The sequence below is a fragment of the Exophiala bonariae genome (genome assembly GCF_035927105.1).
Source record: "Exophiala bonariae strain CCFEE 5792 chromosome Unknown scaffold_6, whole genome shotgun sequence".
In the NCBI taxonomy this organism is placed as follows: domain Eukaryota; kingdom Fungi; phylum Ascomycota; class Eurotiomycetes; order Chaetothyriales; family Herpotrichiellaceae; genus Exophiala; species Exophiala bonariae.
In genome coordinates this window covers 541,719-566,877 of record NW_027042481.1, presented here as the reverse complement: position 1 = coordinate 566,877, position 25,159 = coordinate 541,719, and the positions used below count along the sequence as shown (strand labels likewise).

Sequence of the window (25,159 nt, the reverse complement as noted above, 5' to 3'; positions counted from 1 at the left end):
GTCTATGGTGGACTAGTGTGCTCTGGTTATTTGTGCTCTACCACTAGAAAGCAGACGCACGCGTATGATCGGTATGCTGGCAATGGCTTGATGGTGATTGAGATTCCACACGATTCGGAAACAGAAATGATGCCGGATTGTAGAAGTTGGAGAAGTTGATTTGGTGGGTCGAATTGCCGGTGGTTACCAGTAGGAGGCAAGAGCAATCTCCAGAAGTTTGTGAAATCGTGGAGCAGGAGGAAGTGACGGTCGCTTTGGTGTGTGATGTAGAGTCTCGAAGAAGGATGAAATAGAACGAAGAGTGAAGTAATAATTGTGTCCCAGAATTGAATCCTAACTTGGTAGCCGATCAAGTGGAAGCAATATGCCGAAAGTCTTGACACTCGGTGTCAGATGAGGAACCTGAATTGGTGGGTTCTCGTACAAACGTTGTTCTTTCAAGCTTCATGTGCTGATTACCTACTGTGCAGATATTCTTATGATTTGTGTAGTTTCCTACTCTAGTGATTACCCCACAAGCGTTGATTCGAAGTATGTAAGGTAGTATGCCTTGAAATGTCCGGACCATCCAAAGGGTTTTAAACGTCTCGAACAATATCAATGAGCATCGGCACTGCCCCATACCCAGTACCAATCCATGCGGAGAGCTGACATGTAATGGCAAGGAGCGAGCACCAATAAATCGTACATTCACCCTGCAGCTTACCATAATCCCCAGGGGCCGGGGAACCTACCTGACCTCATCACCATCGCCTTAGGTGGTCAGGTACTGGGCGTTACAACTGGCAATGTACGACACCGGACAGGAAATCTGGGGTTACGAATCCCGTGAAAGACCGATGGAATCTTCCTCAGGCCTAGAGCCGCTGCTAAATGAGGCACTCTCGCCCAATCGGAAAATACCCCTTCCTCCATTCCATGCCTCAGGTCCAAGAATAATGCTTTCCATCGACACCTCATCTGGTAAAGCACCACAGAATGAAAACGAAATCAATCTCGAAGACGCGGTGTTGGTTCCGCATGCCAATTCACTGACTCATCCGAAACAACGACTCTAACAATTGGCATTCAAGGTCCAAGGTTCATGGGTAGCTGGTCGATGCTTGAAGAGAGAAACTGCCCCACTGGTGGAAGGCGGAGCACTTGACGGTGGGGTCGGTTTGCCCAGGCATTCTCAATGTGGGACACTCTTTGGTACCGGTGTCACATCACTCTGGTGTTTCGCACTGTTCGGAAGACATGTGACCTCGATGAATTCATGTTCTTTGTGTGGTATTACAAAATTGATGCGTCTGGTTGAGTCGCTCCTTATTTTCAACTGAATCTCTTCCAAATTAGGACGAGAGTTGAACGCGGGGTAGATAAGATTCGATTAGATAAGATTAGACACCTCGATCATTGATTCTCTCACCCTCAATGACATCACCTCCAAATCATCTTCCGACAAATATTTCTGGAGACACTGTGCGTGCTTCAGGTGCAGTGCAACATAAATTAGACCAGGAACATACACTAAGAGCAGAAACAGTTGAGGGTTAGGTAATATCATTACAAATTATCATGGACTAGATAATGCTACTTGGGCATCTATGCCGACACCGGAGCGCGCGTATAAGCCTCGAGGTCAATAACTCTCATCAGGCATTGTCGTGAATGGGCTCACGGTCCCCAAAGTCGGTACTCGTCCGAGGAGGAACTCCAATTGTCGGTACGCCGCAGAGGGGGCGTATTGAGGGACCATATGGCCAGACAGGTCGATTGTAACCAGGGTAAGGCCTCGTTCAGTGTGATATTGACCCATGACGCCAGCACCTGCAAGCGAACCGAGTTGATTCTCATAGGCGGTATGGTAGGGGACGTAGAAGTCATCCCACTGAGATGGTGGGGTGGAAAATCCCTGGGCACCATTCCAGGTCATATTCTGTGTTGCGATCAAGGTGCCGTTCCATATCAGGACCATATCTAGAAGGCCGTGTCCGATGATCACGCGGTCAGCTTTCTCAATCACTCCCGGTAGGACGCTGAGTGCCGAGGGTTCAGAGTTATCGGTGCCATTGAGGAAAACATCGACACTGGTACATTCGAACCACTCTTGAACTGGTGCATTGATGGCTTTTTGTACATCGGTCCGGTTGAAATAGATAAAAGCACCGTCAGGGACATAGTCGAAGGAACCCGGGAATCCCAAAACATCCCACAGCAACGGGCATGTCGTTGCCACCTGGTAAATGTCGAAGCACGGATTGACCAATGAGATGGCGCTGAAGACCTCGTCGAATGTATCACAGGTGTCGTTCGACAAGTCCACATTTGGAGGAGTCGGGAGAGGACCTTTCGGTGGGTACACCAGGGCTTCTTCCATGAAAGCTGTGTAACCACATGCGTCTGACTGAGCATTCAGGTCTGCCACATAACTGTCGTTGAGTCCCAACAATGTACCCCAGAAGTTGACAAATGCAGCGGCGGGGATTTGTTCCTGCACCACATTATAACTCAAGCTTGGATCATAAATCATTATGGAGCTGATGTTATAGTAGTCGGTATCGTTGGCGTTGAACATGGCATCTGCAATGTAGGGAACGTAATATCCTGCGTAGGATTCTCCGGCGATGTAGACGGTATAACCTTGCATGGCAAATGTATCAATGAAGTTCTTGAAGAAGCCCAAGAATTGTTGCGCCACATCTTCATCCGAGGTCGCAGTTGGCGTGCCCTGTGAGAATCCGGTGCCCACAGGTTCTGTTCTCAGTGATCAGTAAATGTCGCCCATGAGGTTCAGGTACCACTCACGTTCAACCCATACGACATTCGTCAAATTCGTCCACGACCACTGATTTTGCACTGGCTTGAAGGTTCCATACTGCCACAAAAATGGGCCGTTTTCTGCAATTCGACGTTAGCATAACCATTCCGACCGAATTAAGGCCGTCAGCCACCTTGAAGAAAGCCTTCGAGTGAACTGCAGCCTGGGCCTCCGTTCAACCAAATGAGGACCTCATTGCTCGCGGCCGGATTCGTAGTAGGGAAAAACCAGAAGTACAGCTCAGACGCATTGGTAGCATTAGAGATAGGCAAGAGGCCAGCATAGGATTCGCCAACGTCGAAGTCGACTTCTGGAATCGCGGTGCCATTGACGGCAAATTCTATTACTCTGTCAGTGATCGTCCCCTTGCTGCTGTTCACCAAGACGCACTCTTTGTCTTGTCGGTCAGGAATGAATGCTCAGCCCGCTTCTCTGGCTGTGCGACAGCAGGAGCAGCTCGAGGAACGGCAACATTCCTCCTCACTTCTGGGTCTCTCTTGCCAACATGTTGAAGGCTTCGCTTTGCCGAGGTGAGAGACACGAGGCCCAGAGTCAATGCAAGGACGGAGAATTTCATTTTCACTTCTCAACAGGAACGGTCTTGAAAAAGAAGCGTGAACAAGGTGCGGGAGAAAACCAGACGCGTCAGTGGGCGAAGTCGAGTAGATAAATGAGCAGGGACGAAAAAAAAGAAACCGATGGCAATTCAAGCTTCCTCTCCAAGCCTAGAGTCACTTGCTATCAAGCTTGAATTGCCCTCGTACCTGCACTTAACTTTACTGACGGCTTCACCAAGAATGGAGTCTTGATCCACATCAAAGTGACACACCTTGCAACGGGAACCGACAGCAGTGATTCGACAGTGAACAAGAGAGCAGCTTCATCTAGCGTGGACAAAGGCGAGAGCCGAATCTGAACCAGATAGAACGAGGTTTAGCGACCTGGTAGGCAGGGTTTGTTTTGCCACGAAATCCTGAGAGCAAGGAAAAATCACAACATGGTTCGGAGGATTGCAGCTTGAATGCGACGCTGTGGAGGTTTCTAGGATGAGTATATTCTGCTAGCAGCGCACCAGTAAGTCAATTTCTTTGTGCGATGACGCGCTGTTATCTTTGGACCCCCGGCTAACCCTGGGGAAGGTGCAAGGGAGTTCAAGCTTTCTGGGAAAGGTACGAGGTTGCGACTTGCGATTCGTCGAATTCATGGTCGTGTGCCTGAAGAGACCTAGGTAGTCTGGAGTGGAGGGTAGGGAGTATGAGTAACCTACGGGAGATAGGTGTACCGAGTACCACCCTGGCTCAATCATCCACGAGCTCCCGGCAGGTGGTGATTTGTTGGAGACGTTGGAAGCTCAAGACCCAGACACAGATTGTGCGACAATCAAAGGAACACGACCTTCTCAACAATCTGTCCAGAAACCACTGATTGTAAATAAATGAGTTGTGTTAAGTTGAGACAGCTTCTAGGAGAAGATTATGTGATTTCGAGGCTGGCCATTTAGAACACAAAGATGGGCAGAAGAGGGAAAACGGGAAATCAAAAGATAGCGGCGAATCCGAAGGTCACACTGGCGAGTCGTCCATGGGGAGCCTCGGGCCCGTCCCCTCCGGCCTTGGTGGCTAAAGTTCAAGCCATCCATGCAGCATGCTTCGAGAAGCTTATCACCGCCATTGCAGATCGTATGACGCCTCCACTCGCCCCCTCGGAGACCTTTCCAGTTAAGGCAGGTCGATGGGCGAGGGATGCCGAGGGACGACAGATGCTCTCAGCGTCGGTGCGACTGAAATCAGATGGTGACAATCGTCTGAAGCTGGTGGCATGTACTACACCCCCAAAGTTGATGGCCACGGCGATATGAGTTTTATTTGATCATGTGCTGGAATATTGCTTCAAAGTCATTTGGCCTTGGACATGGACCTCGTGCTCGTATCAAACGTCGTCAGATCGACCAAGCATAATGCTCCGGGTGGCTTCGGCACAGCGGCTGGGAAATGATAGTGGCTGGCTGGAACATTCAACGTCATTCTCAATATATTGATAACTCATCCTAATGATATTTATTTGAAAAGCATGGTTAACCTTGGTGAAGCAATATATGGATATCGATAGAGGCTCAAGCCGTCTGGTATGGTTTCGTCAACAACAGACATGAAGGACTCCAATACTCATCACATCCTGTTTACCCAGGCAAAGCACATCCATCGCCTCTCAAATCACTGCCACCACTGTACACTGGAATGCGGGTTTCCTCGTCGACGTGTCTTCTGATAATCTGTCCTCGTCCGAACCTTCCTCTGCCCCAACCGCCGAGCACCTCAACATCATGCCCAAACTGCCGCAGAGCCCTCACCACCTCATCGCTGATTCCCTCCTCGATATAGACCGTCCCCATACTGACATCCTCGCTGTCATTCGACGGCAAACCAGCACCAATGCAGATTCTTGGCGCATCTAGAGCCTGTTGCGGGTTCATGCCGAACACCTCCATGTTCAAGAGCACTTGTACGTGGCCCTGGGGTTGCATGAAGCCTCCCATGACGCCAAACACCGAATGAAGCTGTCTTTCGCCTTCCTCGCCGTTCGTCAGTAGTCCAGGAATGATAGTGTGGTATGGTTTCTTTCCACCTTTGTAGATATTCGGGTGATTGTCGGGACCCAAGTCGAAGTTGGATCCTCGATTCTGCAGCGTGAAGCCACATCCCTGAGGAATGATGTTGGAACCGAACCCGTCATACACGGAATTGATGAAACTCATTCCATTCCCTTCCTTGTCTGCCACGGCAAAGTAGACGGTGTCGCAATGATTTTGTGCCGGGCTGGGTGGTTGTCCTTTCAGATGTTGCCCAGCCTTATCCTTCTCAAAGAGCTTGGCGCGTTCAGCAAGATATGAACGTGACAGTAGCTCTGCCGGTTTGACAGGACTATGTTCAGGATCTGTGACCCACCAACTGGCATCTGCGAACGCGATCTGCAAGGCCTCGATGATTGCATGCAGGTACGGTGCACTATTGTGATCTTCCAAGGCAAAAGTCTGGATTTTCTTGCTCAACTCGAGCTCCTCCAAAATACCTAGCGCCATGAGCGCCACAATACCTTGTCCATTGGGTGGATGCTCCCACAGCTCCACAAAGTGGCCATCAGAGGTTCCGTTCGTCACTCTTTGCGCAGCAGTGTTTTTGATGTTCTGACCTCGGAATTTCAAAGATATGGGGGTGGTCTCTTCTGCGCCACGTTTCATGTGCTCTTCCAAGTCTTCGAGTTCGATATGACCGCCAAGAGGTTTGAGAACGTCAACAATGGACTGGGCAATCCGGCCGGTGTAAAATCCCTTTTTTCCTTCTGCGGCCAAGGCGCGGAAAGTTTTCCCAAGAGTCGGATTTCGCATAATCTCGCCTGCTCTGGGAGCTCGGACAAAGTGCTCTGCACTCTTGTCTTTCTTGAGGAGTTCTCGGAAGTTTGGGGATGCGTTTCTGAGACTATCTTCGCCCGCTTTCCACTATGAAGGCATGGAGTCAGTTCTGCCATGCCTCTGCAAATTATTCAACATTTGAGAACTTACAAACGATGCAGACAACTCCGAGACTGGGAATCCCTCCTCAGCCAGCTCGATCGCGGGTGTCAGGATTTGCTCAAGTGTCAACTTTCCACTGCCGAATTTCTCCACGGTGTCAACCCAACCAGCCGGAGCACCTGGAACAGTCACAGCGAGCGCACTCTTGGTTGGTATTTTGGCACGTGTGCTAGATGGCAGATCAAGTTCTTTCCTGACTTGTTCCAGAGTTGTGTTCTTTGCACTTCGACCGGAGCCATTGAGGGCATGAACCTTTTTGGTCTTCGCATCGAAAAACAGACAGAACATGTCTCCTCCGATGCCTGTTGAAGATGGTTCGGTGACGTTCAGGGCAGCAGCTGTGATTTATCGTTAGGGAATAAAGTGGCTTTTCCAGTCAGAATCGATCGGTTTGAACATACCGGTAGCCACAGCAGCGTCCTGTCAACGCACGTTAGCTAGAGAAATCTTCGTGGGGACTGTGATATGCGTACCGCTGCATTTCCACCCATCTTCAAGATTCTCTGACCGGCTTCTGAGGCCAATGGTTGCGTACATGCCACCATGCCTTTAGTACTGTGCACAACACTTCTTCGGCTAGCAAACTGGGTAAAGGGTGGGTCGCCGATTGGGTATATGGCTTCCGCCCGGAAGGTCTTCTCGGTTGACGCCATGATGGACCGTTTCGTGTTTGAGGATGAAGAATCGATATAGGTAAGAAGAAATGACGAGGGAACAGAGGAGAAGAAGCGCGGAAACGCGCTTTATATTATGTGAGGCCGAGGGGATGGTGAAAAGAAGGAGTCAAGTACTCGGTGCGATTAAGAGTCAGATCAGGGTGAAAGCTGAGACGACGAAGGGAAGAAAATGACAGAGAATGTGAGTCTATTGATCTATCAATCAAGACGATATGAGGCTCCACTGAGAGGAGAAGCACTAGATACCAGTGCCAATGAGTGTCGTGTCACTGTTGATGTACGTTTTACCGAAGAATAAAAAAACTGCCCGTGTTGTGAGTCGTGAGGGGTAGCAGGTGTTGAAGCCATAGATTTGATTTGATGATGTGAGGGAAGTGGCCGTTGGTGACGAGGGGCAGGAGCACGCGGGAGCCAGGACCGTGACTGGGGAAAGGACTTGTCCGCTTGCGTTGGGCGTCAAGCTTAGGATCAAGAACGACCCGGGGGACCCGTCCAGTCGGCTGGAAGCTTGCTTGGCCGTTAGGTAAAACCACCCCTGGAATGACCCCCTACGAGCACGCAAAGAGCCTACAGGATCTACACAGCTGGGAGAGAACGCCATCGGGGAAAGTACCGGTGGACTCCAGTGCTATCACCATTCATCTGCCGACATCCATGGATGGTGCTAACCACCACCTGGTTACGGACTCTTTCAGCCTTTACAAGGTACCTTAGGTAGGTTGTGAAGACATAACTCATACAATTCGTAGCTCGTTACATACTCGTGACACATTATTTATACAAAGATCGGCCTGACCTTAGCTGCCGAATGCCGCCAACAAAAGAGATCCAGTACCTCAAACGAGTGCATCCATTCCCAGTCTTCCTCTAACCAGGTCCCTCACGGGATCTGTGACCCTTGAAACCAATCTTGAATAACGCCACACCCTTTGATCCTCGCTTGTGCCCGTTGTCTAATAGCCTTCCAAAATCAAATACCTACGAACCGAATGAACGTTGGATGAACACTTCCGTCTCTCACGCCCCAACACGTTCGGGCCGGAACGCACTTCGAACCTGAACATGCTCTGCCAGTGTAGCGAACGCTTTCGAGAATAGACCTGGTTTGTTGGTAGATCGTGGAGGATCATGATATTGCCTCTGACTTCTCGAGCTCGAGTGCCGGGTAGTCTTGGGCCGATCCGAGCTAGAGCGATGAGAGTGATGAGGTCGAGTCGATCCGCCTTCAGCATGTTTTTCTCTTTCCTTCTCCTTGTCTGAGTCGCTCCCGCGGTGGTGTTTGTGACTAGAACTTCGTCCTTCGGTGTGTTTGCTGTTGGGTCGGACCATGAGAAGAGGGCCACCCGTGTCACTCTCACCCGTTCCAATTCTCTTCAACAAAGCGGGAATGATCTCTCCCCCGTTGCTGCTTCCACTGTTCGATCCTGCAAAGCTCGTTCTCCGTCCTCCCGCCTTTCGTCTCACATCACTAACGGTCTCTGCATCACCCGCTATCTCTCTCTCTTTGCCTTTCCTCCTTTCAGCCTTTGCAGCCTCTTCTTCTTGTCGTTGTCGTACTCGCTCTTCATGAGCCTTCCTTCTTGCTTCTCTCTCCAGGTTCTCCTTGTCCCTCTCCAACCTTTCCCGTTCCTTCTCCTTTTCTCTCTCAGCCCGACGTTGTCGACGCATTTCTTCCTTCTCTGCTTCTTCTCGAGCATGTCGTTGTTTCCGCCGCTCTTCTCGCATCGCCTCCTCTTCAGCTTCTCTTTTCGCTTCCTTCTCCTTTCTTGCCCGTCTTTTCTCTTTGTACTCCTCACTCTCGTGCCGATGATGCTCTCGTTCTCTTGCCTTGGTCACTTCCCTACCAATTGCATTATCAAATAGACCGGCTTTGTCTTTAGGCCTTTCAAGCCTGGTCTTGTGTCCATGAAGAGGGTCTTTGGGGCGGTGTTCTCGAGTCTCGCTATACCTCCGGTGAGTCTTTCTCCGCCCCTTCGTTGCAACAGAACCTGCGACAGCTGCAACACCTACTGCTGCCGCTGCTATTGCAGCATCCTCTACTATGGTATCGGACTCTGCTTTAGGAGCATCCTCGACAGCTTCTTCTGTAGTGGCCTCGACGACTGGCACCTCGTCTGCAGCCGGTGGGGGCTCCTCGGGGGATGGTGCATCATCTCCTACAGGCTCCTTAATGGTAGCTGGCTCTTCAGCTGGAGGATCTGGTGCTGATTCCTCGGAAGCCACCTCGGAAGCCTGTGTGTCAGGTTCTTCGGCAGCCTCAGGCGGTGCTTCATCGCTCTTGGGAGCTTCTTCGACAGTGGCTGCTTCGGGAGCTGGTTCCTCATCAGCAACCGCGGTTACCTCAGGGGTCTCGTCAGCAGCAGGCGCTTCGTCAATGACAGGATTTTCTTCTCCGGCAACATTGTCTTCAGGCGTAGGAGTAGTTTCTTCGGCTGGGGCACTTTGTTCTTCTGAGACAGGTGTTTCTTCAGCTGGGGCGTCTTCTGCAGTAATGTCCTCTTCGGTAGGAGGAGTTCCTTCGACCGGTGGAGCGTCTTCTGGAGCAGGAGTCTCGTCACCAGCCGGTGTCTCTTCAGCATCAACGGTTCCTTCAGGAGCAGGGGCTTCATCGGCCTCTGGAGAAGCTTCAGTGTCCTCTGTGGCAGGGAAATCTCCAGGGATAGCTCCGACTTCTTCTTCTTCTTGAGCCGTGGGACTGTCGGCCGGCGCTTCCTCAGGAGGAGAGGCTTCCTCCGGAGCTGCTTCTGGAGCTGCCTCCGTGACCTCTGCTGGTGCCTCAACTGATTCGTCATCGGTGGCGGCTTTCGCGGCGGCTGGTTCGTCGTCTGTAAGCGTCTCAGCTGCATCTTCCTGTTTAACCTCCTCGACAGATTCCTCCCCAGGCTTGTCTTCAGCGGCGGCAGCATCGCTCTCCGGAGACTCCTCAGGATCCGCGGTTTTGCTCTCTGGAGTTTCTTCCGTGTCGGCCGCTGGCTCTTCAGTGGCAACAACCTCTTCGGCATTCTTATCGTCATCATCCGGGGTACTGTCGCTAGGGTCTGCTGCTGCGACAGTGGACTCACAAGCCTCGGCGTCAGCTTCTGTCGTGGCGGCAGCTTCGTCTTGAGCAGGACTTTCTTTGGTAGCCTCTTCGTTGACTTCTACCTCTATTGTTTCTGCGTCACCTGCGTCATTTTCTGGTGCCGATGCTGGTGCGTCATCTTTTGTCTCCTCTGTTGGGGCTTCTTTCGATGTTTTATCGGCGATGACCTCTACGACAGCATCGTCTGGTGTCGCTTCAGCTGCCGAGGTCTCCTCTGGTGATGTAGTTTCTTCCTGGCCTTTCGAGGCTGTAGTCTCTGCACTATCGTCAGGGGCATTGCCGGCACTTTTTTCGGCATTATCCCCTGCGCCTGCCAAGGGCTCTGCTGGATCCGAATTATTTTCGTCTGTTGCAGCTTCTTCGGTTGTAGCCTCGAAAGTGTCAATAGGAGGGACATCAGGTACATGCTCCGGAGTCTCGGATTCGGGGCCAGCACCGACCTCTGACATGGCCTTCTCAAGGACTGATAGTACCTCATCAGGGGAGGCATCTTCTTGCTGAAGCTTTTCGACTTGCTCCAGAACCGTTTCGGATTCATGCTCATCTGAATTAGTAGAGTCTGTTGTCTGAGACTCTTGAGGTGCGTCAGGCTTGTCTTCATCGGGTTCAGCAGCAGGCTCTTCGCTTGGTGGTTCCTCAGGTGCTACGGGGTCTTCCGTAAGGCCTTCAGGAGCTTCTTCTAAGTCACCGGATCCAGGTTCCGCAGACTCATCTCCTCCATCCGGGTCATGAGAGGGTCCCTCTACAGGCTGGTCGGAGCCCGGTTGTTCTCCTATAAAGAGATGTTAGTCTGTATGACGTACAGACAACAGTATGATCACAGCTTACCTTGACCATCTGGGGCCTCGGATGATGGTGGATCTTCCCCACCATTCTCCTCTGGGACGTCTCCCTCCTCATCAGCGGGAGTATTTTTGTCGAGTATTATGATTTCTAGTGAGCAGTTAGCAGATAGAATAAAATCATAGACATGATGAACTCACCTTCCATATCGTCGTAGGATGGCTCTCCCACTGGAGGGTTAAGATGTCTATCGTCGATCACGGGAGGAGGTGAAGGTGGACCGTGGGACTGATAACGATCGTCAGCATATGAGTAGCTGGGATATATTCGTTCAGGTGGTATTATAGGATGAGCAGAAAATGTGAGGGTGTTGCGATCATATGTCCTCCATTGAAACACTGGGAGTTGTGCATACTGGTAGGAGTAGTACTGCTGGGCCATCTGTGGCTTCGGCTGGTTTGGTGCCATCGTCGGACCAAGGATTGAATTCGATGTTCTTCTTATTCTTCTTCTTGCTCTTCTTGCCCATGGCAGAAGATTGGAATAAGGTGAGTAGAGGCGGGGTTCAAAAGCTGCCCTTGTGAGTGGCTCAAAGCACGGTGCTCCTTGTCACACCTTTGGGCGAAGATCACGAGTTTAGCGGAGGAATCGGAAATGAAGAAGCAGAAATCAGATGACGTGACTCTGCTGAAATAGGAGTCGGATGGATGCGGGCAAGAGGCAAAAAGAGAAGGGTGCAGATTCAAGTTTAGTAGAGGGTTAAAAGCAAAGGGGAATGGCTGTGTCTGAGGACATGTTGCCAGATGATGGACAAATGGCGACTCTTGTTGGAGATTGAGGTTGACGAGCAGGTATTGTCATTGGGAAGTGTTGAGGCATCGTACTATCAGCCATCCCACGAGCAGCTATCCAATGGTGCAAGTGAGAATTTTTGCAATTGGACCACGTCGGTGATGACCAGGTCTGATCTCGCTCCGAATGATGATGATGAAGAAATGGAGGCAAAAAGTTGAGGAGCGGGTGTCTTAGCGACGAGAATGCAGAATGAAATCGCAGAGGAGTAGCGTGGTTCAACAATGCGTTAGTCGTCTGCGTCAAGGTCAGACAACTGCAATCGACATTGGAATTCTGCAAGACGAACGACCGCAATTGGACGAAATGTGCATAAGAAGGTACCATGATTGGATCGTGGCACAGCGGAAGTGGTGTTTAGGTTGATGCCCGATGCATCAGCACTGGGTAGTGGGAGACATTAAATTGCAGAAAGAAGCAAGCAGGGCTTCCGGTAACCACCGTCTGGGATATTCTTTTTTAGGCTCGGAGTGGAGTGACTGGTCTTGCTCTTGGTCAAGCTGATGCATCATCTTATTGACTGAACCAGTGGAACAAAGACCTGCTAACACAGAAACTGTTGCGACCAGTTCGCTGTAAGACGTGGAGGTGTTCGTTGAAGAGCATCATCCCTGCACACTTGAGAGAGTGTTGATTTGTCCTGCCCTGGCCAGAGGTGATATTGGACTGCATAGGCGTGGAGGAAGAGCATTTTCATGTGCACCAGCTGAGCTGATACAACTTTCCTCCTAGCCGTTAGAGGTGGCTGGTACTTTGTGGGTTCTTTGAGTCCAAGGGTCGTGACCTGGAAAAAGAGAAGGAAGTTTCTTTCACCTCTGTCCTCTGCCCTGTTTTTCCGTGGACCGGGTCGAGCCGTAGAGGCACCCGAAGCCCCCCAAAGGCAGGAGCGTCCAGGTGCATGCGGTGCCCGAGGGGCCTGCCATCTGAAGTCCGGAGTCTATCGGCCTTGGCATTTGTGTTTGGTTCCTTCCCCATTCAGGTCCTTTGAACCGTCGCCTCACTTTGGGATCCGGGCGACCAAATAAAATGGACGGGTCTGAGGGCTCACGCTGCTCGTCAGACAGGCGAGTTCTCCGATCGAAACACTTACTTAGGCTGCTATATTCAGTTGGGTATCTGGGACTGACCGAAGGCATTATTGATCTAACGGTGACTGCAAGCTTCGTGGCTCCAACATCATCGTTCCGAACGGATGACCAGTTTTGGCCTGACATGGTTTTTGTTAGTCTGATTGGCACTTTGCTAATGAAGCGACAGGCACAGGGACTTTCTGCCCGGAGAAATATTACGAATGATCATTCATTGTGGTTGTGCCTATTCGTAGTTTCCCTCTCTCTGACTCACTGCGTAGGCGTCTACTAACCAAACTACCCCAGACTATTGGGACTCATTAAGTTCTCGGTCCATCTTTTCTCGCCACCGCGGCCCGAAACGCTTCATTGCCCAAATGACCGAAGCACTGGACAAAGTCCAGAGCCCAAGAATAGTAAAGAGCCAGCCATTTCCAATCGCCGCAATAAGCGGAGCACCGACAATGCCTCCAATGCACGATAGTATGTTTCGACAGAGATTGTTCAGAGCGACGCCTGACGAAGACCGCCCAGGCATAAACTCAGTAAGCATTGTTGTCGCCATAGCAAATATCAGCATAGAGCCGACTCCATAGAAGAAATTCGCAATCATCTAACAGGAAAACACGTGTCAGTTATCTGGTACCTTGCATATGTCATCTCTCGACGCCCGACGGGTGTGACTCACAGGAACGATCCAGAAAACCCCTTTCTCAACTGTCCAACCATACCAGATGAACGCTGCTGGGTACAAACAGGCACCCAGCCACGCGTTCTCTCGCATGCGGTCTTCAGGATGGTAGATCAATTTACCTCGTTCATCTATGCGATTCGCCTTCAATGCTTCTCGCTTCATGATGTTGTCCATCCACCGACCGCCAAGTAAGCTCGCAAGAAGATACCCAAGCGAATTTGGTATGTACAAGAGGCCAATGATGATGGTTTGATATCCATATGGCTCTCGCTCGAACGTGTATTGAATGCTGATGTTAAGGACATACAGTGAGCCAAATGTTACAGCGGAATAATATACCGTCAACAGCACAGGCATGAATCTGAGATAAGCAATGACCTTCAGTGGATCTATGAACATCACTCGGGCGGCTTTCAAATATGTCTTCGACTTTTGTTGTGCGATCTCTCGAGTCGAGGTCCGGCTCAACGGAGGCCGAGAGCCACCTTGCACCGATGAGTTCCCCCCGAGTTCTTCTGTCCCGATCACACTCTTGGTCTTTTGAAGGGTTTCTGGTAAAGCGAAAAAGACGAATATCCACGTCAACACTAGCACAGAGGTATCAGTCACATGTCTCTGACGGACGGCGATTCGGCGGAATTGCGGCGAAGCATGTCTTTGGTGACTCGAGTCAACTCACCTCCGTAAATCGCCAGGGCCCATTGAGTCGCCCGCCAGTTCCAATGCTGTCCGATAATACCACCCAGTATTGGTGCAAGGAACGGACCACATAATGGTCCAAGGTAAAAGTAGCCCATGGCTCGACCCCGTTCCTCACTTAGCCAAATGTCGGCAATGGTACCAGCTCCGACAGCTTGAACCGATGCGGCAGCACCTCCAGCAAGCATTCGTACAACAATAAGCATCGAGATGGACTTTGCAATGGCGCTCAGAATGGAAAACAGAATGAATAAAGCAAACGATGTCAGATAAATAGTCCGCCGGCCCGATGTTTCGGAAAATGCAGACCACCATAGCGGAAATATCGCCATGCTGAGCATATACAAAGCCACAGCCAAGTTGGTTGTAGTGGGAGTCGTGTGGAGCGATGAGGTTACCTGGTCGAGAGTTGCTGTACGGGTTCTGTCAGAGGATCTTCACAAGCTACCCTAGATATTGACCTACGCAGGATGATAGCGCTACCCACTGGAGCAGCAGCGCCCGCGATAGCCACGATAAAAGTAATGAACCACTTCAAATTGTTGGGATAGTCGTATGGATTCGTAACTTCGGCAACCAACGTGAAGCGAGCAAACAGGCCTCGTCGTCGCGATCTCGGTACTCTGACTGTGGGTAGTTTCGGCGTAACCGTCCGGTGTAGCACATCTGTCTGGATTTCCACGTCTTGGGAATGTGTCGTGGTGGATTGGGTATGGGTAGAATGTATAGATTGGCCATCATGGGCAGCATCGAACTTATTCCCGACCTCCTCACTATAGCGATCGGCGAGCGTTGATGACGGTCGGTCTATGGCATCGGGCGCCGATATGGGTTGCTTCTCCAGGTGGCTATGAGACATCTCGAAGAGAGGATAGAATAGATCGTGAGAATATGTGATCAAATAGCGGTATATCTGCCGTCCAATTCATCATTGACACTCGAGCATGCTCTTATGTCGACAACCCGAATACCATTCACAGGAAGTCCAAGTCAATTAAGCGGGGTGAGCTCGTGAGCAGACGGCACCCGACAGCGGTCGACTGCACATATCTACAGTCTGAAAATGGAGAAATTGAGGGCTTGAATGATCCACTACAAAGGAAGAAGGATGATTGTGAGATTCCCGTTCTCCAAAGCGCACTCACCCACTGCGCACGACGTAAGATCCGACGGGTCACCGATGAAAGGGCGCAACGGCAAGTACTTTTTCATTCCAGAGTCATTTTTGGTGCGATTCCCCACGAATGCAGCGATGATTATGGACGACCAGAGCCAATGACGACAGAGTCACGGCGGGACTCGGCACCGCTATTGGTAAGATCCAGCTGATGGGCATCGCGCCGTTCATCCTTTATCGTGCCGGTTTGCCGCGTTGTGAGGCGTCATTGGTAGGGGTGGGTTGTTTTGTTGGAGAACTTCACAGTTGATAAAAAGGTTGTTCGTTGTTTTGAGTGTCGTACATCCCTTCACCTATCGAGCTAGTTAAAGCACTCGATGCCATTGCCGTCCATCGCATGGCTCAACGGCATTGTTGATAGTTGATCGCAATCACTGTGTGACTTTGAATCTGCAAGAGCTACGCATTCTTCGAGGCTGTGGAATAAAATTTGGAGAAAGACCGTGCCACCGTGGGACGGAGGGCTCGGTAGGGAGCATGAAGCCGAGGCCCAACTTCCTAAACGGTAGATTTTGGAAGGTTGTTGGCGCCTGGGCTCACCCATGTATCATTGGTGGTTTTAAGCATATCTACGCCCGAGGCGATGAGGCTCGGGCGAGGTGGTTATCCTGAGGCTAAACGCCGTTCAGGCACTCTCACGGGGTTGGAGGACCCTCGGTTTGTTTTGCAAGTTGTAAAGGGTGCTTTACTCATTTACCTCGAGTCCACAAACCGACCTCAGTGGTCAACCCTTTGAGGTCCGCCTGCGTCAATGCAGCGATAATGAAAAGAAGGCACCAACAGCAGACCAGATTCAACTCACTTGGCTGGTGAAATGGAATTGTCAGGTAAACTGCAGATGTCATGAGCAGAAGTGCAGATGGGCGTTCCACAAAGCTCAACGGGGAAGTCCTCAGTAGTCGAAATCCTCGAAAGATGGATCGTAGCATTTCAATATCCACGACTGAAAGTAGTTGTCAGAACAATGGGAATGATCGACGGGTAGTATGTCTGTTGAAGACGACCGAGTACTACTCAATATTCATGTCAGAAGCCACATACTCCCAGACTAACATCCTTTAGAAGTGGGTAAGCATCTGGCATAGGAGTAGGTAGTTGAGGTCCTAGTCTGAGTACGAATGTTCTAAAATATAATCCGCATCCCAACGTTGATGGACATCTTTGAAATGCCTAATCGCCTGGTGACCTCTCTGTGGTGCTCCCGCCTTCGGGCCACTTTCCAGGTTAGTTAGCCGCCAACTAAGCATACTAAACAGTTAATTAGTTAAGGCCTTAAGAGTGCCCAAGCCCATTACTCATAGGTACGTATGAATTCACCACGAATCTGCTAGGTACCAGCCGGGTACGCCTGGAATGGTGGTGGCTGTGGCTACTCGTACATAAGAAACTCGGATCTTCTTTCAAATAATGAGAACTTTCTAAGCACACCGCCACTGCATCCTCAAAGAACTGGACGTCCTTGGAATGATCAATTCGCACTATTTGCATTCTTGGTAAGTCTGGATCTGGTCAAGACTGAGCTCGTTTGAGATTCACATGTATCAATTGAGCTTGATCATATCGGCTTTTAGATGTCAGCCAACCGTGCCATCTGCTTCAGAGCCTGCATTACAAGGGTGCAGTCCGAATGATAAGGTAGATATCCTTTCATCATATGCTCAGGTCAAGACATCCTCACTGCCAACTAGGACGACTGCGTTGGCTTGATCTTGATGGACCAAGATCTGTGTAACCCTTCGCAGCCAGGAGGTAATTTGGCTTGGTGCTTCGAGGTCTAGTATGGCAACGATAAACGGCGAGCCCACGTGCATTTGAACGTTAGACATTCTGTCTCACCATTCTATTGCAACTTTAAAATCACTGGCAGGCGTCAAGTCATTACCCGCCCAGCATTCTACAATCTACTTTCCTGGTTCTCGAACCTGTGTGGCCTCCTGCTGGCTTCTTTGCAACTTGATAGTCATCAACCCGACTTGGCGGTCTCCAGAATGGCAATTCAGAGTCGATGCATTATTCTGTATGAATGCACCCGGGTATCGTCCCCGCAGTCACTGTCGCGGTCAAGTCAGTGTTTCAAGCTCGCCGAGCAACATTTGATGTCGCAGTGGCTACTCAACAAGTGGCTCTGTGCTGGCGCAACTTGGCATTACGACCTCAGAGGTAGAAGTCGAGGCATCAACATCGACAGGCTGTTATCCATCAAAGCCAAATGGTGCACTTCTCTTATTACTACATCGAGCTATCAACTCCTTTAGTAGACAGGTATCATAGCGACAAGACGGAGGTAATTGCTATCGCGGACTAGCTTGCGGATTAGCGTCTATCAGACCAAGACAAACAAGGTAGGCTCTGCGAATTACGGGCGTACATCTGGAGGCAATTTTATCATTCGACCGACTTTCAATACCTCAACACGAGGCCATAGCTTCGACAATACCCTTATTCGCAAGGAACAGGAATTTTCTTTGTTGCGTATAGATGCGAGTATGTATGACTCGGTCCAAATATCTCTCCTTCGGAACATCTATCGGCCGCCGCTCTCAAACGTTGAAGGTAGTCTTGCCTCAGTGTCGTAGCATTTGAGATATCTCATTACTAAGTATTCGATATGTCGTGCTTCAGCCCCATCGTCGTTGGGCATTCGTTATATACAACAGATACAGGTTTACTTGTTTCTTCAATTCATCTGCAAATCAATTCTGTTGTGCAAGATACTACAAAGAAAACCCAGTCCTTCTGCACACTCTGCCAGTTGTGAACGTGAAAATCACCTGAAAGTTCGAAGCAATGGAGGATCAGAAAGATGTTGAGGAGGCAACGATACCAGCTTCGCTCTCTCCTGATGCCTTGTCCCTGCGGTCGTCCTCAAAGCGATACGTCGAATTCGATACCCAAGACCCTCTCAATCCGCGACAATGGCCATTGAGTAAAAGGTACGAGAACGAACGCGTGGTTACTTCCTCCATTCGAATAGCATGAGTGCTAACCCCTTATCAGAATCGGTATCACCGCACTGACGACTTACTCGACAATGGTTGTGACCTTTGCGAGTGCCATATTTGCAACCGCCATTCCCTCACTCGTTCGTATTCATGGGGTGGACCGAGAGGTCGTCACACTCGGAGTCTCTTTATATGTCCTGGGCTTCGCAATTGGACCTGTCATCTGGGCATCGTTCTCTGAGCTGAAGGGTCGATACTTGCCTTTCATTATCTCGGTCTTCGGCTTCACGGCATTCTCATTTGCCACCGCAGTCTCGAAGGACCTCACGTCAATACTCATCTGCCGATGGTTTGGAGGATTCTTCGGCGCAGGTCCTTTGACTCTGGCCGGTCCTCTGTACGCCGACATGTTTGTCGGAAAACCGTTCGGCATATCGATGGTATTCTTCGCATTCACTGTGTTCATGGGACCTATCATTGCTCAACCGATAGGAGGGTTTATTGTTCTAAACCACAGCCTAGGCTGGAAATGGACTGAATATATCTGTGGGATTATGGGCGCAGCAGCTTTGGTCCCTCTGATATTTGTCCTGAAGGAGACCTATGCGCCGGTCATCCTCGCGAAGAAGGCCGCGAGTATGCGCAAGCAGACTGGTGACACCTCGGTCATTGCGCAGCACGAAGAGATTTCCATTTCTTGGCAGGTTATCCTCATCGAGTACGTCGGTCTTCCGCTGAAGATGTTGGTATCGGACCCGATAGTGCTGCTGATGAGCCTTTTTGGTTCATTCGTGTATGGTTTGCTATACCTGTTCTTGGTTGGTTATCCTGTGGTTTTCCAGAAGATCCATGGAATGAAACCCGGCGTCGGTGGGCTGCCGTACCTTGGCTTGATTGTGGGTGAAGTCTTCGCTGTACTGGCGATCTTTTTGATGCAACCCTGGATTATGAAGCAAGCCAAGAAAAACGGCGGTATAATGATGCCTGAATGGCAGCTTCCAGTCGCCGTTCCTGGTGCTGTGGCCTTCTCCGCCGGACTATTCTGGTATGGCTGGACTGGCTACCGGAGAGATATCCACTGGATTGTGCCAACTCTGTCCGGAGTGTTGACGGGTTTCGGTCTTCTGGCCACGTTCGTGCCGTCGATTTCTTACCTCGTCCAAGCTCGGCCCGAAAGGTAACATTGACCCATTACCGCCTTTTGACCCTATTGATTTCTAACAAATGTTGAACTAGACCTGCCTCTGCGATTGCAGCTCACACCTTCTTACGTTCGTTGTTTGCCAGCGTCTTCCCACTCTTCGCATCCTACATGGTAAGTCCAAGCACATGATTCGCCCACCTTATCATCGATCCAAGCTGACTTTGGTGAATAGTATGATGGCATCGGTGTCCAATGGACGAGTACGCTCTTAGGTTGCTTGGCTGCAGTGATGGTTCCTGTTCCCATCGCCTTGTACGTTTACGGGCCTCGGATAAGGGCCAAGGGAGATCTTGGAAGCAAGGAATCACTGTGATAGTTGAGCGTGCACGCTAATGATAGATACCACAGTACTGAAATACTGAATTTGAGTTTGAGTCTTTGAACCAGCACTTATTTCCCTTATATCATCGTGCAAGAAGGGTTTGTGATGTGTCTTGAAGTACTAAGCGCGGCCAGTTCAAGGGGCTCTTGTCATCTTGCTAGTGCTCGAGCAAGGAAAGAGTCTGTCATTGACGTCTTTGAGTAGGAGATCATGTGTAAGCAGAAAGAAGTAGTTCTAGAATTAGCAAGATGTAATCTGAAACCATAGAGGCCGATCAAGTCACTTGAGACAAGAAAGTTGTCGGTTGGGTGCTGAGGGAAAACGGAGTAGAATGAATCATGAGTTGGTGGAATTGTTTTCACGAAAAGGGGTGACGATGACAATGGGGCAGGGTCACATCCGTAAAGAGCTGGTATTTGATCACTGGAAAAGCCCATTGGAGAGAAACCCCAAAAGAGCCGCGTGCAAGAACCGACCTGCTCACCTCGCAGCCTCGTCGGGAGTTTCAGCCTTGCGGACCCCGAAATCCTTCCTCCTACCTCATTTTGGAAATGCATGGCTCTTGACGCCACACGACGTTGAGCAAATCCCCGTTGCCCATTTTATCAATCTAGTGTAGTTAATAGGATGATTATTACATCATCAAACCCAATCACGGTGGCGAGAAGGGGCGAATGAGCACCGTGTAAGATTTTGGTCTCATGCTCCACTTTGCAGACCCTCCTGGGTGCCCCCCATCTCAACCTAGTTAGGTAACGCAGCTCACGGTGCTGACGGGTGAAATTTGACTCCAATCTCTTATTTTAATGTAGCAGAACCTTAATGTTCTGCTGCTTGAAGTCGTGAACCGAGTAGATTGGACCCAAAGCGGGTGGTCTTGTGAACGTACCTGGTAGGGGTCGTTAACACTCCACGATTTGGAAGGATCAAACCTCGCCTTCTGCTACCAGATCCAGAGCGAATACGAGATCGCTCTTAGGATCGTGCTAATACTGAGAAAATTACTTTTTGAAGAGCGCAGGTGTTCTATTCGATGAGAACATTTAGTAGGCAATCATGATTCGCCAGAAGGCTAGATGACATTTACACAGCCCATCAAGAGGCCAATAGAACGTGTTGTCAGGCTTGTAGGCTATGGCTTGTTCGCCAGCTTCCTGATTCCTCGATCCTGCTGTGGCTTGTGGCGCGTGAGTCTTAGTATAAGTGGATCATATACTTGCTACTTGACTGGCCCCTAAAGGCATGGTGATTATTGAACTCACCTTCATCTCAGGTCTGAAGTATGCTCGAGCTTCACGGTTCTCGTTCCATGAGCTCACCATCACAGATACCCTCGTCTAATACAACCATCACGCCCTCCACAAGACGAACAGTATAGTCCATACAACAATCATTGATCATGTCTCGAATGACGGAGCAAATCGATCACGGTCCAGAAGTCGTGCGAGAATCGTACCATCCAACTTTGGAATCCGTGCAACATTCACACCATGTTCTGAACGTAAGTCTGGGCTGATACTGCGTCGTTTGAGAACTGTGAAGGATTGACCTCAGTGTCATAGAACCAGTACAATAGCCCGATAGCAGCATCACCTCATTCATATCCTTTTCCAAGCGCCAACGAGAAAACGCCCAACATCTCCAGCACTGGAAGCCACGTTGACTCGAAGCCAACTTCGGAGATTGGTCTCAACACCACACGCGTGGACGCTCCGAGCAAGACGCGTGGACCTAGGGGTTTGAGCAGTGTTGCTTTCGGGCTCCTTGTTGCTTTGATCACAGCCGTTGTGGTTGGCGGAGCCGTTGGCGGAGGAGTCGGCGCTGTAGCTGCGAGGAAGAATAACGACCTTAAGTATGATTTTCGAATCTCTACCGCAGACGCAGTCAACGATATGACTGACTTGCCGATAGCAAAGCTAACGAAGCGCTCGTTGTTGCTCAAGCGGCCATACAAGACCTGAGCCAGAACCAAACCCAGAGTTCAGATACCACAACAACCAACTGTACAAACAACTTGACCAATGGAACTGGGGTGATAACGACAGCAGATCTCACAAACTATACTGTTGCACCAGCGCTCAGCGTGGAAAATGTGTTCCTAGACTGCCCCAACATCGCTTCCAGCCAATTTACCACCACGCAGAATGAAAAGTTCTCCTTGTACTGCGGAAGCGCATGGCTTTCCGGGTTGGAGGCTGCACAAGGTGGTGTAGTTGCTGACATGGTCCATATTGTGGCGTACTCTGTGCAAGATTGTCTGGAAGCATGCTCTGGCTTTAATTATGAGCAGCGGAAATGGAACGGCACGGCAAGATGCCGAGCGATGAATTTCAGGGCTAATATGGCGGAGAAAGTTGAAGCGATTGGCGGCAATTGTTGGTTGAAAAATGATACGGTTAAGGATATCGGAGCTGCCCCAACAGCAGATGGAGTTATCAGCGGCCAGATTGTTGAATAGATGCGGGTCGCATGGATTTCGGTGTGTTATCGAGAAGCAAGATTTACATTTTTGCTGAGTTTACAACAATACAAAGGGATAATTTGTAGATAAACGCTTGTACTCTCCCAAGATATTCGCCTACGACATCATCTCTAATACTGTGTCATCGACTGGAAAGCATAGTTCACACTTTGATGATCTCAGCCTTGTAGCCTCGAACAGGCACAGGGTGTATCCCCTCACTAAGCTCGGCATCCTTGTCAGTAGACGCCTCGAGGGAATAGTCAACAACCTCATCGCCGAAGGCGGCAGCAATCTCCTCGAGGGGCTTGTGTCTTGTCTAGATAGAAACTGTTGTTAGCCAAGCTACATCTTGCGGAACAAAAGATACGTACTTCAGGGAACACCAGCGCAAAGAATACAGCACCAATAACCGTCATACTTAAGAAAACCAGGTAGTACCTCCAGCCAATGGCTGCAAAGGCGTCTGATGCTGCGCAGAGTAGAATCAGAGAAGACACGAACAAACCAGAGACGGAGATGGCACAGCCACGAGCTCTCAAGTGCGTTGGCCAAATCTCGGAAGCGTATACATATGTAGAAGCGTCGAGAGAAGAAGCGTAGCTAGGATTTTGTCAGCGAGTTTTCTTCTTCGACTACTAGCGCAGAAATGGCTAGGACCCAATTGAGTGGAGTGAAATCGGAGGACTTACAAGCCGATGTGAAGGAACAAAAAGAAGACAGCAGCGCTATTCCCTGCACGGTCGCCAGTATCTTGGTAAAGCGCAAGCATGATAATTTCCAGCAGAAGTGAAACCGCGCATCCGACCATGCCACCAGCTGTACATTACTCATGTCAGTATCGCCACGAGCCATGAGGATTTTCGAGGAAACCGTACTCATGAGCCACTTTCGTCCAACCCTGTCCAACAATACCGCGTTGATGAAGTTGCCTATGATGCCCCAGGTGATCCAGCCGGCTTGGATGATCAATGCGTTTGCAGTGCTGAAACCCAGGTTCTTGTACAACAGAGGGCCATAGTCTATCATAGCGCGTGTCAGAAAGGTCGACAGAGGGCCTACTAGTCGGAGAACTCACTGTTAATAACCTGCGTGCCCGTGCACTGCGCGAAGAACATGCAGCCGAAGCCGACAAACAAACGCTTGCGATAGGATGGAATCTCGAGAATCGAACCCCATGAGGTGGGAAGGGCTTTCTCGTAAGTGATTTGCTGCCTAATTTGGTTATACTCCCGTTGAGCGAATTCCCCATGAGGGTCAGAGGCATCGGCATGGATTTTCCGAAGGATGGCGAGGCATTCCTCACCACGATCTCTCTCCATCACTGTTCGTCGTTAGACTGTGTGATCCTGAGTGTCAAATTGCACTTACACCAACGGGGCGACTCTGGCATATACAATATGGCGCATGCAAGGAGCAAAGGGGGCAATATTTGCAGAGCGAGAGGAGGTCGAAACTGAGACCCCTCGGCGTTCACAAAGTAGAAACCGACACCAACCCAGCTGGCAGAACTGTAGCCTACCAAGATGAAGACACCTAGCCAATTTCAGCATTCCCACAGTCTAGCTAACCAAGTACTATTCACACATACCATGAAGGCCAACAAGAAAGCCACGGGTTCTAGGTGGAGCCACCTCGCTCTGCCACAGTGGGATAAGAGTGACGAGTGCTCCTGTAGAACGGGAGCTATCAGTCAGGAACCAAAGTCTAAGGACCATGTAGACTTACCAATACCCAACCCCGTAATGAATCGAGCAGCCATGAACATTCCGACATGAACCGACCCAGTTTGGAGGGCACCACCAACAACAGTGATTGCCGAAGCCGAGAAAATAGCCCATCTGCGGCCCAATCGATCACCTGTCAGACCGACGTAAAGCGTTCCCAACAGTCCTCCTGCCTGATACAAACCATTGATAGCCCCTATCAGCTGTACCGCGTTCGAATAGAGATCAAGCTTCATATATGTTATGAAGCTTGGCTGGCCGAGGGTCGTCGCGATAATACACGATGAATAACCGTAAGAAATGCTACCTAATGTAGCAAGGAGGATGATCTGTGAGATACTTGTAAGCTCCTAAAGTAAAAGAAACCCAGAGCCGACTTACAAAAACGTTGAATTTGCTTCGATGCTCCTTCACAACAGGTTCGGTCGCCATTGCAAGAAACTTCAGGACAAGAGAGGATTTATTCTCGTTTGTTCTAATATTTGCTGAAAGCGATTGTCAAGTGGGCCAGCCTGGGGGGCGAGGTCTCGAACATATACTAAGCCTAAAACTCAGTACGGATTGTCTAGGCAAGTTGATGCGGGGCCATATCCGGATCAGCATTATCCAGTATGTGAGAACACGTACCAAGCAGGATCCAGACCAGTTTTTCGGAAACGCAAAGATAACCCAGATGAATTCTGGCCCTTGGGATCGAGAGCTTAAAGATAGAAGAGGAAGAAGCAGGGCAGCCAGAAATGGTGAAGCAATCATGGTAAACAAATGGGGCGTTGAGATGATCCTACCCGTTTAGGCGTCTGGTAATGTCCTGGTATTGGACTTCGGCGCGTGCTAGCTGTCGACAACGAATGCTGTTGGTCCAGAGAGAGTAGGTAATAGAGATAGGCTAATGCTCATCCGACTCTGGGAGGCCCACTGCTAACCTCGCATGGTATCGATTGGCTCTGACGCTCTGGATAATGCACATCCGTGCTCCGCTTTTGTCTTCCCCAGACTTTTTGACCTCCCCACCTGTATCCTGGCTCTTGAAGCCTCAAGGATGACAGCATCGCCATGGCCAAGTTTTCTTTCGGACTTGAGGAGTATATAATTCAA

At 50.1% G+C, this 25,159-nt stretch overlaps 8 protein-coding genes across 8 annotated transcripts; 3 read left to right on the top strand and 5 right to left on the bottom strand.

The window, feature by feature from the left end:
- Positions 1–1,624: 1,624 nt before the first annotated feature.
- Positions 1,625–3,380, bottom strand: LTR84_011659 (uncharacterized protein; the record flags this gene model as incomplete). The annotated part of the gene is made up of 4 exons (XM_064855187.1): positions 1,625–2,739; positions 2,791–2,883; positions 2,937–3,143; positions 3,194–3,380. 4 exons carry the CDS (start codon positions 3,378–3,380, stop codon positions 1,625–1,627), a joined length of 1,602 nt encoding a protein of 533 aa, XP_064708776.1.
- Positions 3,381–4,313: 933 nt separating this feature from the next.
- On the top strand, positions 4,314–4,661 carry LTR84_011658 (uncharacterized protein; the record flags this gene model as incomplete). Its single annotated transcript, XM_064855186.1, has 1 exon — positions 4,314–4,661. The coding sequence occupies one exon, from the start codon at positions 4,314–4,316 to the stop codon at positions 4,659–4,661; it is 348 nt and encodes a 115-aa protein (XP_064708775.1).
- A 321-nt stretch (positions 4,662–4,982) lies between these two features.
- Positions 4,983–7,027, bottom strand: LTR84_011657 (uncharacterized protein; the record flags this gene model as incomplete). The annotated part of the gene is made up of 4 exons (XM_064855185.1): positions 4,983–6,299; positions 6,363–6,712; positions 6,776–6,794; positions 6,848–7,027. The coding sequence occupies 4 exons, from the start codon at positions 7,025–7,027 to the stop codon at positions 4,983–4,985; spliced, it is 1,866 nt and encodes a 621-aa protein (XP_064708774.1).
- A 1,041-nt stretch (positions 7,028–8,068) lies between these two features.
- LTR84_011656 (uncharacterized protein) lies at positions 8,069–11,445 on the bottom strand (the record flags this gene model as incomplete). The annotated part of the gene is made up of 4 exons (XM_064855184.1): positions 8,069–10,905; positions 10,962–11,066; positions 11,117–11,204; positions 11,332–11,445. 4 exons carry the CDS (start codon positions 11,443–11,445, stop codon positions 8,069–8,071), a joined length of 3,144 nt encoding a protein of 1,047 aa, XP_064708773.1.
- A 1,700-nt stretch (positions 11,446–13,145) lies between these two features.
- Positions 13,146–15,090, bottom strand: LTR84_011655 (uncharacterized protein; the record flags this gene model as incomplete). The annotated part of the gene is made up of 4 exons (XM_064855183.1): positions 13,146–13,451; positions 13,527–14,119; positions 14,212–14,643; positions 14,697–15,090. The coding sequence occupies 4 exons, from the start codon at positions 15,088–15,090 to the stop codon at positions 13,146–13,148; spliced, it is 1,725 nt and encodes a 574-aa protein (XP_064708772.1).
- Positions 15,091–18,195: 3,105 nt separating this feature from the next.
- On the top strand, positions 18,196–19,867 carry LTR84_011654 (uncharacterized protein; the record flags this gene model as incomplete). The annotated part of the gene is made up of 4 exons (XM_064855182.1): positions 18,196–18,341; positions 18,406–19,527; positions 19,587–19,665; positions 19,727–19,867. The coding sequence occupies 4 exons, from the start codon at positions 18,196–18,198 to the stop codon at positions 19,865–19,867; spliced, it is 1,488 nt and encodes a 495-aa protein (XP_064708771.1).
- Positions 19,868–21,275: 1,408 nt separating this feature from the next.
- On the top strand, positions 21,276–22,334 carry LTR84_011653 (uncharacterized protein; the record flags this gene model as incomplete). Its single annotated transcript, XM_064855181.1, has 3 exons — positions 21,276–21,377; positions 21,439–21,728; positions 21,788–22,334. The coding sequence occupies 3 exons, from the start codon at positions 21,276–21,278 to the stop codon at positions 22,332–22,334; spliced, it is 939 nt and encodes a 312-aa protein (XP_064708770.1).
- Positions 22,335–22,500: 166 nt separating this feature from the next.
- On the bottom strand, positions 22,501–24,496 carry LTR84_011652 (uncharacterized protein; the record flags this gene model as incomplete). The annotated part of the gene is given in 9 exon segments (XM_064855180.1): positions 22,501–22,656; positions 22,712–22,940; positions 23,030–23,156; positions 23,168–23,359; positions 23,416–23,661; positions 23,709–23,873; positions 23,929–24,009; positions 24,066–24,393; positions 24,446–24,496. 9 exon segments carry the CDS (start codon positions 24,494–24,496, stop codon positions 22,501–22,503), a joined length of 1,575 nt encoding a protein of 524 aa, XP_064708769.1.
- Positions 24,497–25,159: the final 663 nt, after the last annotated feature.